At 33.4% G+C, this 15,228-nt stretch overlaps 1 protein-coding gene across 1 annotated transcript in view; it reads left to right on the top strand.

Annotated features, from left to right (window-relative positions):
• LOC107156524 (rho GTPase-activating protein 29-like) overlaps window positions 1-15,228 on the top strand; it is an 83,417-nt gene that overhangs the window by 58,759 nt on the left and 9,430 nt on the right. The window contains 8 exon segments of the mRNA XM_048814604.1: window positions 6,932-7,089; window positions 7,610-7,745; window positions 8,942-9,006; window positions 9,008-9,066; window positions 11,336-11,434; window positions 12,755-12,894; window positions 13,424-13,612; window positions 13,873-14,010. Of these exon segments, the coding sequence (XP_048670561.1) occupies window positions 6,932-7,089; window positions 7,610-7,745; window positions 8,942-9,006; window positions 9,008-9,066; window positions 11,336-11,434; window positions 12,755-12,894; window positions 13,424-13,612; window positions 13,873-14,010 (984 nt within the window).

Below are 15,228 nucleotides of genomic sequence, written 5' to 3'. Positions count from 1 at the left end.
AGGAGTGGGATAACTGGGTCAAATGGTGGTTCCATTGCACATTTTCTGAGGAATCTCCATACTACTTTCCAGAATGGTTGCCAATTTGTAGTCCCACTGGCAATGTATGAGTATACCTTTTTCCCACATTCTCACCAACATTTATTGTTGCTTGTATTTTTTTTAGTTATAGGTAGACTTAATACCTTTATTTTATTCATTTATTTATGTGGTGCTGAGACTTGAACCCAGTGGCCCCCACTTCCGCATGCAAGGCAAACACTCTACCACTGAACCATAACCCCAGCCCATATTGTTGCTTGTATTCTTGATAATTGTCATTCTGATTAGAATGAGATGAAATCTTAAGAGTAAATTTTTTATTGATTTTTTAAAAACATAAATGACAGCAGAATGTAGTAGTTTTGATTTGCATTTCTCTAATTGCTAGAGATGTTGAACATTTTTTCATATATTTGTTGATCCATTGTATTTATTTTTCTGTAAGGTGTCTGTTCAGTTCCTTAGTCCATTTATTGATTGGGTTATTTGGTTTTTTGGTGTTAAGTTTTGTTTCTTTTTTTAAAATTTTTTTTAATTGTCAATGGGCCTTTATTTTATTTATTTATACGCGGTGCTGAGAATCGAACCCAGTGCCTCACACCTTTAAGGCAAGTAAGTACTCTACCAATGAGCCACAACCCTAGCCCCTGGTGTTAAGTTTTTTGAGTTCTTACATACGTGGAGATGAATTTTCTCTCTGAGATACGTTGTTATCCTTTTTTGTTTGGTTTTAGTGTAGGGTAATTCCTGTTTCATAAAATAAATGAGTTGAGAATTGTTCCCTCCTGTTCTGTTTTCTAAAAGAGTTTGTATTAAATACGTGTTATTTCCTGTTTGGTACTATTCCCTGGTGAAAGTATCTGGGCTTGGGATTTTTTTTTAGGAAGGTTTTTTTTTTAACTACATATTCAACTTCTGTTGATAAAATACTATTCAAGTTAATTATTTTTTTCTTAGGTGAATTTTGGTAGTTTGTGACTTACCTGGAATTGGGCCTTATCATCTTAAATTGCTGAATTTATGTGCATAGGTTGTTTCCTTATCCTCTTATTGTCTCTGTAAGTTGTAGTGATCACTCCTCTTTTGTTTCTGATGTAGATCATTTGTATCTGCTCTTCTTATCTCCCCTCTTATGCACTGGCAGGTTTTTCTCTCTGGTTAATCTGGCTCCACGTTTATAAACTTTATTTATATTTTAAAAAAATTGTTTTAAAAACAATTTTTATTTGCATTGATTTTTCTTTTAAGTTTTATTGATTTCTGATTTTTATTCTTTATTTCTGTTTGCTTTGGGTTTGTTTTACCTTTTTTTTTTAAGTTTCTTAAAGATAGGAGCTACGTTGTTTACTGAGACCTGATTTTCTAGTAAAAATATTTAATGCTTTAACTTTTTCTATATCATTGTTTAACTGAATCTCATAAAATTTGAAATGTAATTTCCCATTTGTTTAGGTCAAAATATTTTCTAATTTTCCTTAAGACTTAATTTTCAGTGTAAGGATAATGTAAAGTTTGTTGTTTAATTTTTCAAGTAATTGAGGATTTCTCTGGATACTGATTTCCAGAAAAATCAGTACTTTTCTGATACTGATTTCCTGTTTAATTTCATTATGGTGGAAGAAATACTTTTCATGATTTCAATTCTTTTAACTTTGTTTTGGTTTGTTTTATGACTCAGGATTGAGTCAAGTACAAACAAAGATTAAAAAGTAGAAAAATCAATGAACTGAAAAAGGAAAAGTAAAATCAGTGAAATTAAAAACTGTTTCTTTTAAAAGATTAATAATAAATATTCCACATGTGTACTTGAAAAGAATGCACATTCTGTTGTTGACTGGAGTGTTTATGAATGTCAGTTCCTCTTGGTTTATAGTGTAATTTATTTCTTGTGTATTCTTGATTACTTTTAAATATATCTGTCCATCAATTGCTGAGAAAAGAGTTTGAAGACTTGAACATATTGTGTATTTTTAATTCCTTCAGTTTTTATGTATTTTGAGCTATGTTGTTGGTTATTTCCACATTAACAATGGTTATATGATCTTGATAAATCAATCCTTTTATCTTTATGAATTGTCTACTTGTCCTGATAAATTTCCTTGCTTTTTAGATTAATTTATGTAATATTGATAGAGTTATTTCAATTTTCTTTTGAAAGTGATATATCTTTTTCCATTTTTTCATTTTTAACTTTATCATTGTATTTAAAGTAAGTTTGTTATATAAACTATAGTTAGTGTATACTTTCTTAAGTGCTTAGTCCATTTATATTTAATTTAAATATATGTTCATATGTAGGTCCTTTTAATTTCTTTCCGGTTTATACCTTGTATTTCCTTAATCTATTTCCCTTTTGCTATCTTCTGTTGGTTGAATTGATAATTTTCTGGAACTACATTTTTTTTTAATTATACATTTAATTTAGTCATTTATCAGAATTGCATTTTAACTTAAAATGTGCATCTACATTTTGTCCTTTTAATTTATCTGTTGGGTTTTTATTATATCGTATTGTACACATATATACTTTAGTTGGTTATACTAGGAATTGCAGTATTTGTTTTTTTAATTGCTTTTATTTTTTAAATACATGACAGTGGAATGCATCACAATTCTTATTACACATACAGAACACAATTTTTCATATTTCTGTTTGTATATAAAGTATGTTCACACCAATTCATGTCTTCATATATGTACTTTGGATAATGATGTCCATCACATTCCACCATCATTGCTAACCCCATGCTTCCTCCCTTCCCCTCCCACCACTCTGCCCTATCTAGAGTTCATCTATTCCTCCCATGCTCCCTCTCCTACCCCACTATGAGTCAGTCACTTTATGTCAGAGAAAACATTTGCCATTTGTTTTTTTGGGGATTGGCTAACCTCATTTAGCATTATCTTCTCCAGCTGCATCAATTTACCTGAAAATGTCTTGATTTTATTCTCTTTTATTGCTGAGTAATATTCCATTGTGTATATATGCCACATTTTTTAATCCATTCATCTACTGAAGGGCATTTAGGTTGGTTCCACAGTTTAGCTATTGTGAATTGTACTGCTATAAACACTGATGTGGCTGTGTCCCTGTAGTATGCTTTTTTAAGTCCTTTGGGTATAGACTGAGGAGAGGGATAGCTGAGTCAAATGGTGGTTCCATTCCAAGTTTTCCAAGGAATGCTTTCCATATTGGCTGCACCAATTTGCAGTCCCACCAACAATGTATTAGTGTGCCTTTTCCCCCACATCCTCGCCAATACTTATTGTTGTTTGTCTTCATAATAGCTGCCATTGTAACTGGAGTGAGATGGTATCTTAGAGTAGTTTTGATTTAAGAATTGCAGTATTTTTATGTGAATATGGTCCTCTGTATGTATGGATTCCACATCCATGGATTCAGAAAAAAAATCACATCTATACTGTAGAACATAAAAAGACTTTCTTTATATCATTCTCTAAACAATATAGTATAAGAACAATTTACATAGCATTTGCATTGTATTATATAGTATAAGTGATCTACAAATCTTCTTTAAAGTATTTGGAGAGTATGCATAGATTATACACAAATCTATACCATTTTATATAAGGGGTTTGAGCATCTGAGATTTGGGTATCTGAGGGATATCCTTAAACCCTCCCAGATGGATACTGAGGGATAACTGTCTGTAATTTTTCACAGTTCGCTGAGAACTAATATTTTACCACTTCAGGTAGAATGTAGAAACCTTTCCACTATATAAGTCCCCTTAACCATTGAGGATTGTGGTTGATATGTGTTTTTACATTAAAGATCTCACCAGGCCATCTTAATTTTTTTTGCTTAAAAGTCATATGTATTATAAAGAAGAGAAGGAAAGTAGTATATGATATTTGTCCAGATACTTTCCATTCTGTTTATTTCCCTTTCATTCCTATAGTTCGATCTTCTGTCTGGTAATGTTTTTCTTCTGTAAACAGAACTTCCCTTACCATTTCTTTCATAGCAAGTCTGCTGGTCACAATGTTTTAAATTATCCTTCATTTAAGAATACCTTCATGTTGTCCTTAATTCTAAAGAACATTTTCACTGTATATTGAGTTATAAATATACAATTCAGTTGTTGTTTTTTTCCCCCACCACTTTAAAAATGTTGTTCCACTGCCTTCTAGCCTCCATGGTTTCTCAGAAGAAATCCATAGTCAGTTGTGTCATTGTTCCTTGTATGGTTTGTGTTGCTTTTCTTTGGCTGCTTCCAAGGTTTTTTTTTAGAGAGAGAATTTTTTTAATATTGATTTTTTAGTTTTCAGTAGACACAACATGGGTATTTTATTTTTATGTGATACTAAGGATCGAACCCAGTGCCCTGTGCATGCATGCCAGGCAAGTGCGTTACCGCTTGAGCCACATCCCCAACCCTGCTTCCAAGGTTTGATTCTCTCTGTGTTTGCCTTTAAGCAGTTTGGCTAAGATATCTGTATACATAGATTTTGCTGAGTTTTTCCTGTTTTGGATTCACTGAATTTCTTGAATCTACACATTTGATCATTGCAAATTTTGACAAGGTTTCAGCTATGTTTTTTTTCAAATATTTTTGTTTGTAGCACTTTCTTTCTCTTCTCTAAAACTCAGGTGACTCAGGTGCTCTCACAGTTCTGGCTGATCCTATTTTTTTTCTCCAATCTTTTCCCCTTTAACTGTTTTTACAAACAGTACCCAACTTACTATGGTTCAGCCTAAGATTTTACAACTTTACAGTGGGTTTTAAGTATATTTTCAACTTAAGTTGGATTTTTCAGGAAGTAATTATAAGTTGAGGGGCATCTTTATTGTCCTATGTATCTGTCTCAGGTTCACTGACTTCATTTTCCTATACAATCCTTTAATAAAAATTTTAGTAGGAAAATTCCCTTTCGTTTCTTTTTTGGATCTTCTGTTTCACTGCTGAGACTTCTGTTCAGGTTTCAAGATTGATTATCCTCACTTCTTGACCATGTTATCATAGCAACTTTAGAGTCTTCATCTGATAATTGCACCATCTGAGTCACCGCAGTGTTGATGTCTGTTCACTGCCTTTTCCCTTGTGAGTAGTTGAGATTTTCCTTTTTCTTTGTGTGACGAGTAGCATTAAATGATATCCAACATATTTTCAGTAATACTTTCTGTGTCCTTTTTATCCTGTTTATAGCCTGAACTGAAAATTCATTTTTTTTAAGTTGAACAGAATTTGATCTAGTTAGATTCACTCTCCACCTCCTGTGTGCCTCCCTCTTAATCTTCTAACTGGGAAACTAAAATGTACCTGCCTACTCTGCTATCCTCCAGGAAGCCAGGGGCATCAATTCTCAGTCATTAAATAAGGGGAGAATAAAGAAAAACAAGAAGAATTTCAAATCCACTCACTCATTGGAGCACAATTCATCTTGTCATAAAGGATTCCCTCCGAAGTTTCTGTTCCACTTCTACTCACATCACCTGCTGCCACAGGACAGGATTGCATCTTAGGGGTTTATGCTTGTTTGGGCACTGGGGCAGGAGAGGAAATAAACCCACCAAAGAAACCACGGTTATGACCTACTCTTTTAGTCATATCTCCTACTCCATGCCCTTTTTTTGTTCCTTGGACAAGAGAAGATCTCTCTTGGAGATCTTTCTATCCATACCCTGTTTACACTTTTGGGACTCAAGCTGTTTTTGAGTAGGGGCCAAGTCTAGGCTGGATATGTGATTGGGGTGGGGGCAGGATTGAATTGTGGTTTATTTGCTACTTTCTACCTGCTACCATTTTCTTTTCAGAGTTCTTAGACAGCTGATTTATGCATTCTGACCAGGGTTTTTGAGCAAATTCAGTATAGACCAAGGGATAGTGAGATTACTGCATCTGAATCAGAAACTGTTAAAATGTTCTGGGTATTTAAAATTGTGTTTCATTCATTTACCAAATTAAAAAAAATTCCTTATAGTTATAGATGGACAGTGTGCCTTTATTTTATTTTATTTTTTATGTGGTGCTAAGGATTGAACCCAGTGCCTCATACATGCTAGGCAAGCGCTCTGCCACTGAGCTATAGCCCCAGTTCTCATTTACCAAATTTTGATTAATTAATGTTATAGCTTACAGAAGTATAAAATAATTGAATAGGATTATAACATCCCAAGATTTGAAATTACTTTGTAAGTCATTTAGGCTGTTTACCTTTCACAAAAATCCTTTCACCTCAAATAATAAATAGTTAATGATATTTAAGATTAAGTATTTATATACCAGTGTATTAAAATGCTTGTCTACATTAAGTTATTTATTTGCACATAATCATACTGGAACAATATAATACTTTGATCTCCTTTGAACTGATGCAGAAATAAAATTCTAGAAAGTCTTTCCTCTAAAAATAAGGTCTTTGAACTAGTCACATTGCCATTACTTTGGGAGCCTATAAGGAATGTAGAATCTTGGGTTTCGATCCACACTTCGCATTTGAACAAGATCTCCCAGGTGACTTACTTGAAAGTTAATTTTTTTTCAAATCACTGGTTATAAATAACTTGATCATCATGGTCATGCAAGTAAGTTTAGGCAGTGTGGTCAGACCATCAGGGTACAGAGCTATGGATCCTCAAATTGTGAACCATCAGGGACATGGCTTGTATTTTTTAAACTTTACAGTTTAAAAACAGTTTTGTAGCAAATGAGCACACCTGGATATTAGATTCAAACTTCTCTTTTAGTTTACAATCTTTATCTTTCATAATATTGGGCAATATACCATGTGTACAGTGGTATTCAGAGCTGTTTCACTTGTGTGCCCGTTTTTATTGGTTCATTCATTGAAGTCAACGTACATTTATTTATAATGCATTCTGTATATCACAAGTCTTTTCTGCCTTTTGTGTCTGTGATGATAGGTAACAGTTAATCTGTTCCAGATGCAGCACTTGCAGGCTGCCTCCCTTGCAAACAGTTTAGACTTTCACTGTGATAGTGCCAAACTTTATGATCCAGGCCAAGAGTACAGTGAATTTGTGAAGGCTACAAAGTCAACTGAAGAAGAAAAAGTTGATGGGTAAGAATTAATATCTAGATGAATTTCTAGAAATAAAACATTTACTAAGTTCCTATGTGGTATAAAGAGGTATATTTTCTAATATTGATAGAATTAACTTTAAAAATTTCTGAAAAATTTTATTTGTATTATTTTGTGGTTTCTTAGTAAGTCTCACTTGAGAGTAAAGCTTTCCATTTTGATACTGACCTCACTCTGTGAGACTTAAAAATCCTTTGGGAACAGCAAATGACAATCATACACATTTTGAATGTCCACAAAATTTAACCTATATTTTCCACTGAGATGATACTACAAAAGTTTAATCATAACATGCATTACTGACTGTTGCTATTTCTATCAATGTTTCAACTGTGAAAATAAAAGTTTTATCCATATCTCCTTAAAAAAGCTGAACCATGTAACAGTTTGTTCATTATATTTAGTTAATTATTCTACATATATTAAATCAACAAATTTTTCTGAGTATAATACAAAGTAGATTTATTGTTAGTGCTGAGCTTTATTTGCTTTTTCTTAGGAATGTAAATAAACCATTAACAAATAGTTCCCAGATGTCCAGATGTGGCCCTTCTCACTCTTTAAAGGATGTTGTGTGCCTTCCTGACAGTTGTAATAAAATTGAAGAGGACATATTGAGTTTCAATCCAGACTTTGTATTTGAACAAGATCTCCCAGGTGATTCACTTGAAGGTTAATTTTTTTCGAACACTGGTTATAATCACTCTAACAATGGAGATCTAACAGGTGTCTTTCTTTCTTTCTTTTTCTTTCTTTCTTTCTTTCTTTCTTTCTCTCTCTCTTTTTTAAAAAATATTTATTGTTCATTTGTAGTTGGACACAATAGCTTTATTTTATTTATTTTTATGTGGTGCTGAGGATCAAACCCAGTTTCTCATGCGTGCTAGGAGAGTGCTCTAACACTGAGCTACAACCCTATCCCCTAACAGGGGTTTTTCACTCTGAAGAGAATACAGGTTTATGAAAGAGCAAATTGTTCATTGGTCATTAAATGAACTGGAGCTCTAGAACCAGAAAATCAGGCTTTATAATGTAACTCTGTGAGACCTAGTCATGATTGTAACCACCATGCCTGCCTTAAAGTCCATAATTGGTCATTGTTAAACAAATCTGAATTGTCTCATTTTATGTAATGTCAGTATTTTACCTTATGAAATCTACCTCTTAGCTAAGTTTTGACTTTAAATATTTTTTTCTTAAAGGTGGTTCATTTTTAAAAATATTTTTTTTAGTTGTTGATAGATCTTTATTTTATTTATTTATACACGGTGCTGAGAATTGAACCCAGTGCCTCCCACATGCCAGGCAAGTGCACTACCACTGAGCCCCAACCCCAGCCCAAAGATGGTTCTTTTTAGTATATATGACAGCAGAATGCATTTTGATTCATTGTACACAATTGCAGCACAACTTTTCATTTCTCTGGTTGTATACTATGTAGTGTTGCACCATATGTGCAGTCATACATGTACCTAGGGTAATGATGTCCATCTCATTCCATCATTTTTCCTGTCCCCATGCCCCTTCCCCATCACCCTCCCCTTGGCCCAATGAAAGTTGCTCCATTTTTCCCATCTGTCCCCCACCCCTGTCCATCTCCATGGATCAGCATCCACTTATCAGAGAGAATATTTCGCCTTTGGATTTTTGGGATTGGCTTACTTTGCTTAGCATGATATTCTCCATCTCCATCCATTTATACCTGCAAATGCCATAATTTTATTCTATTTTAATGCCAGTAATATTCCATTGTGTACGTATACCACAGTTTCTTTATCCATTCATCTGTTGAAGGGCATCTGTGGTGCTGGGGATATAGGTCAGTTGGTAGAGTGGTTGCCTCACATGCATAAGATCTTCTTTCATAAGATCATGGACATTTGGGATGTTTAGTGACTTATAGTACTGGAGGGAGCAGTGAATCTGGATCCTTGGATTCAGAATCTATAAGTCCAGGTACATAAATATTTAAGTCTAGCAGTAAAATTCAATGAAATTATTAAAATAATCATTTGGGGAATATTTATAACTAACTTATTTTTATAATGAAGTGTCTTAAATATAGATGAGAATGAATATATATATATATATATACACACACAGATTAAAGAAAGAGAATGAAACAGACCCTCAATAAAAATATTAGGACATTAGAAGCACCTGGGTACTCCTTCTTGATTACACTGCCTTAGCTCCCACCAGCATAAACCATTATCCTGACTATTTTAAAATCATTCTGTAGATATTTCAAATGTTTTTAATACCTATATGTAGTAGAGTTTTGACCTCTTCTGGATGTTGTTCAAATTCAATCATACTATTTTGTGACTTAATTCATGCATGTTATGTTAATGTGAATAGTTGGCCTTATTTTTACTACTGTATTCTAGTCCATGAACTTGAATATCATGATTGATCTTTTGAATTGTTTTGCAGTAATTGCTATAATAAACAATTCCATTATGCCAATCCTTGAGCCTATGATTGATTATTGCTATTTTTTTTTTTACAAATGTGCTTTAAGGTACTATGATATAAATAGTCTCAAAATCCTCATAGAGCAAATGTTTTGAACTCCCTCTTAGTAATATCAAAGAGGATAATTCGCCATGGGCTTTATAGCTAGCAGGAGAAGTAGCATTTAAAGCCAGGAGATTCTTGCTTCCACATTCTTCCACCAAAGACTGCTATAGTCCTTTCTGGCTATCTGCCTTCCTCCTAGACTCATGATGGGGATGTTTTAGGGTTTGACCTCATCAAATTCCAAAGCCATTTTTAAAGTATTTTACATATTGCACAGTTTTATACATTCGGATTAATGTCTTGTATTTATAGTTAGAATTTTTGCCATGCAGCACTGAGGTTTGTAGATTGATTAACAGGTGCTACTTTCTCATTTCCCACTACCTCTATTCAAGGGACATTCTGGAGCCTAAATATTTAACTGAATATTATAGGTAGTGCCAGAAATTAAGACCTAATCTAGAGCAACCCTTAACCCATTTTGAATCTTGTAGATGTCATGTGATGAAGGCAAAAATTTGGAATTTCTATCTCATGATAAATGGGTGAGACTGAGAGATGCCTTACTTGAGAAAAGAAACTTAAGGACATGGAATGAAATGGAATGAAATGAATTAGAGTTCTTGTTTGCCCCTGTGAGAAAAAAAATATGTCCAAAGACTGGGATTCATACAGAGGCAGATTTTTGTTCAATAATATAAGGGAACTGTTTTATAATTAGAATAGTTCTAAAATGGAACATGTGAACTTGTGATTTTTTTTAGTCATTGGGAACACATTCAAAGTAAAAACTAGAACCCACCTGTGAGCATATTGAACAGAAAAATCCTTTTGAGAAGAGGGTGTTGCTTAAAATCATTTATGAAAAGTGTTACTAACTGAAGCTAAGATTGTTTAAAGACCTTGAGTTAAAGTGAATTCTTTACTCAGTTGTAGACCTGTTTATAATTTCAGCAGAGTAAATCTCTGCTAGTCAGTCTACTTCCAAACATGCTTTGATATATACATAGTAGTGTCCTGTGACATAGTTTGAACTTGTGATTTCAGCTCTTGGCTAGAGATCCCTGGGTTCTCCCTGTTTCCTATCTCATGATTTACTAATAACATAATTTAATTTTACTATTGGGTTCAGATAATTTTTGTATATTTTAGAAGGCCTTAGATTGTATTGTGTACATTTATTAATAATTTAATAAACATTTAATGACAACTTTACTATTTTGCTAGCCACTCTGTCAGATATTAGATATAGAACATGAATATAAGATACTACCTTTTTTATACTTTTATTTTATTAATTTATTTTTATGTGGTGCTGAGGATCAAACCCAGAGCCTTGGACATGCTAGGCAAGTGCTCTACCACTGAGCCACAATTCCAGCCCCTAGATACTACCTATCTTTGTGAAGCTTACAACCTCTAATACTTTCTATCAGAAGTTGGCAGTAAGTTCTCATAGGAATATATGATCCTAAGTTTTAAATTTATTTGGAAAAGTCAGATAAATTTAGTTAAATTCCTTTTGTTCCCAAGAAGAAATGAGCATCGTAATTCCCTGTTATCTAGAGTATAAGAATGGAAGCAAATTTTTGGATTGAAGCTAATAAAATAGTGTGACTTGCATAATTTCAAAAATATTATCATTTCCCATTTCTGTCCTAAAATGAATAGCCAGGCAATGGTATCAACATTTTTCTTTTAGGAGACTTTCATCAAAAACTTCCACAAACTCCATTCAGTGGAACCATGCCTTCTGCAGATGATTTAGATGAAAGAGAGCCACCTTCCCCTTTAGAAGCTGGTATTATATTGTATTCACCTGAATGAAAACCCATTAAACTAGTTGAAGTAGTAGCATCTCATAAGATCTGAAAGATAGTATAATTTTAAAGAATCATTACTTTGCTGTGTAATAAACAAAAGCATCACACAGTAACTTAAATATATCCCAGTAATTATGTTCAAATATTAGTTGATAATGTACTAATCAGTTATCTGAAATACAAATAGAAGAATAAGTGGCAGGGTTAGGAATAACAGCTTAGTGGTGGAGTACTTGCTTAGCATGCACAAGGTCATAGGTTCAATTCCCAGCACACCACACACACACACACACACACACACACACACACACACACAAACACACAAATAGCAACAAAATTAGTAGATCTAAGATGTATTGGCATGGTATTAAAATAACAGGCTAGGTCTGGTCTTCTTTATAAACCCAGTACAATGACTTACTGTTAAAAGGAAGCATGCCTGAGAAAGTCTAAGAAATCTCCTTTGAAAGAAAGAGTATAAGAAACCAAGCAGGAAGAGCAGATTCAGTGTACTTCTTGAGAATAAGGAATGTTTTGGGTGTCGAAGGATATAAAAGTAAAGTCAGTTACCTTAGTGACTCAAATTAGACTCTCATAAATTAATTTTGTACATTTGATACCTGTAATACCAATATAATATTAAAATATAATAAGCTAGATTGCCTGTAATTTTATAATGAATTAAGAGGAGCTTTATCCTTAATGTAAATAATTCTAACATACTCGCCTCATGTAATTGTATTTCTTTGAAACATTTATAGCATTTATATGCCACCTATGAACATACTTACCAACTGTGTAAAGGGCATGTTAATATTATTAAGTATAAATATGCTGATTCTTTTTTTCCTGGTACTGGGGACTGAACCCAGAATACTCTATCAAATGAGCTGCCATCCTCAGCCTTTTTCATTTTTCATTTCAAGACAGTGTCTCACTGAGTTGCTGAGGTGGGCATCAAAATTGTGATTCCCCTGCCTTAGCCCCCTGAGTTGCTAGGATCACAGGCATACACCATTGTGCCTGGCTTAAATGTGCTGATTCTAAAAACATTATGCCATAGTATCTTAAAAATTTTATTGGTTTGATGGTGATTTTTACTCATGAATAAAATGTTGAGTAAAAGTTTGTGTTTTATAAAAGAGATCTATAAAGGAGATTTTTTTTCATGGTAAAAACTCAAAATAATAGCTTTTTATAATATATGAATAATCTCAAAGTCTAAAAATTATTCCAAGTACAATATCATGTAGTATATTTTTTTTGTCATTTTACCCTTCTTATATTTCTGTCATAAGAACCCAGTTCCCTTGGAGCATTTAAGAAACCATTGATGTCAAAGGCAGCTGTTACTCACAAGTTCCGAAAATTGAAATCCCCCTCAAAATGCAGATATTGTGAAGGCATTGTAGTGTTCCAAGGTGTTAAATGTAAGGAGGTAAGATATTTTTGGAATCACATTGGCCCCCTTATTTTTTTTTGCTATATACTTTTTTTGTTATGGTTTTACTTATTAGGAGATGTGTATGTATTCTCACACATGTATTAAATATATATATATAAATTTGTTGTTTATACTCCTGGGAATTAAACTCAGGGTCTTGTGCATGCCAGGCAAGAACTCTACCCCTGAGCAATATCCCCCACCCCTTTTAAAATTGTGTTTTGAAATGGTGGTCTTTCTATGTTGAGCTGGCCTTCAACTTGTGATCTTCCTGTTTCAACCCCTCAAGTAGCTGGAATCATAGGCATATGCCATCACACCTGGCTCTGCCAGTACATTTTTAATAAAGTCCCACAGTTTATCTTCTATAGTTTTCTACTTTGTTTTGCTGTTAAATATATTTCATAAACCACAAGTAATACTTTTTAACTCATTTTTGTTGTTATTAGTCTGGCTGTAGTTTGCTTAGTTTTGAATAGTTTTAGGGTGAGTTAATCAGTTTTAAAATATCATTTTCTTGTAGTGTCTCCTTGTTTGTCATCATAAATGTATGGAAAACTTAGTTATCTTTTGCGGTCACCGGAAACTTCTGGGGAAAACACACTTATTTGGAGCAGAATTCACACGAGTTACAAAAAAGGAGCCAGATGGCATTCCTTTTATACTCAAAATATGTGCTTCAGAGATTGAAAAGAGAGCCTTGTGTTTACAGGTATGTTGTTAAAACATAATGCCTGTGTTATTTGTTTTAATGAAAAAGAGACTTTAAGAAAATCAATACTCTCAGTTTTTAATAACTGAATTTATTCACATTTATTTGGGAAATGTTAATTTATTTTACTTTAACTTGTTTTTTTCCCTAAAATACTAATACAAATTGAAGGAGATACATCAAATATGTTTAGATGTCTAAATTTAGCCCTTTGTACTTAAATAGAATTTTGCATCTTTTTTTTTTCTTTTCTATTCAAGGGAATTTATCGTGTCAGTGGAAACAAAGCAAAAACTGCAAAACTGTGTCAAACTTTGGAGAATGGAATGCATTTGGTAGACATGTCAGAATTTAATTCACATGACATCTGTGAAGCCTTAAAATTATACCTTCGACAGGTAAAGTTTTTATTGTAAACTACATCAAATAAAAAGAGCAAAAATATATTTTATATTTCATATATTTTCATTGGCACAGATTATGTCGATGTCTTTCTATTTTTTTGATTAGAGCATTATATTTATACATAGTAGCTAGGTTCATCCTGACAATTTCATACATGCATAGATCTGACTCACTCTACTTCGGTTCTCTTTTTTCCTCCCTTTATCTCCCCACTCCACTCTACTGATCCTCCCATGTTGATGTTTTTCTCATTATTAATGTACAGATCATAAAATGTATATAAAATATACATACAATTTAAAGAACAATAATAATAAAACCAAATTCCACTTAAGAAAATAAAATATTACTATTCCTTGTACAAGACTTCCATGTACCTCTTCCATGTTGCAGCCTCCCAACTCCATCTTGGAGGTCCCTCCTAACCATGTTAAAGGGATAAACATACAGGAATAAATAACACTCATTAAGTTTTTGTTATCTTTAAGTTTTAGAACACTGACTAAAAGCATAAATGTATCTGTATAAGTAAAGGCCAGTGTTCACACTGTTAGGAATATTCAATAAGTAGGACAGTATCTAGATCATAGTCTAGCTTTGCCTTCAGTGATGTTTCAAAATAGCTATTTTGAGAGGTTAGTAGGCAAGGCCATGAAGTTCATAATATTTGGGGCAACAGGCATAACTCTTCCTATAAGGTGGATACTAGAAGTCTAGGAGGAATATGGTCAGGGAGTGGGCTGTCCTATATTGTCATTTTCTATGTTCACTGTTATACCTGCAGTTTGCGGGAATAGGTAAACACACACACTCACACACACACACACACACACACATCTGTGGAGTGAAGTGACGTTGCTGGCTTTAGGCAGCGGCTTACAGAGGGGTTACAGGAACTTAATTGGCATTTTGTCATGAGCCAAGTACAAAATGATTTGGGTCAGATCCAGCTGGCATCTATCCCTGGGTGAAAATGAAGAGATAATGATAGAGTCATGCTGATAAGTCCTTAATCTGTCCTTCTCTGTTGTTCTTTTGCTCCCTTGCAGATTCTTTTTAATTTGGTTATTAGCTGTCATCCTGAGATCATTCTCCTCTCCTCTCTTTTGTGATGGAACACCTCTCCTGTTTTCCTTGTTTGGGGGGTATTCTGTTTTGGTTACGTTTGTCCTTTAAGTAGGATTAAATATTTGAAACCTGTTCTCTGTAAA

This window comes from Marmota marmota, unplaced genomic scaffold (assembly GCF_001458135.2).
Source record: "Marmota marmota marmota unplaced genomic scaffold, marMar, whole genome shotgun sequence".
Lineage (NCBI taxonomy): Eukaryota > Metazoa > Chordata > Mammalia > Rodentia > Sciuridae > Marmota > Marmota marmota.
Note: the sequence above shows the minus strand (reverse complement) of the source record. Positions and strands in the feature narration are given on the sequence as shown.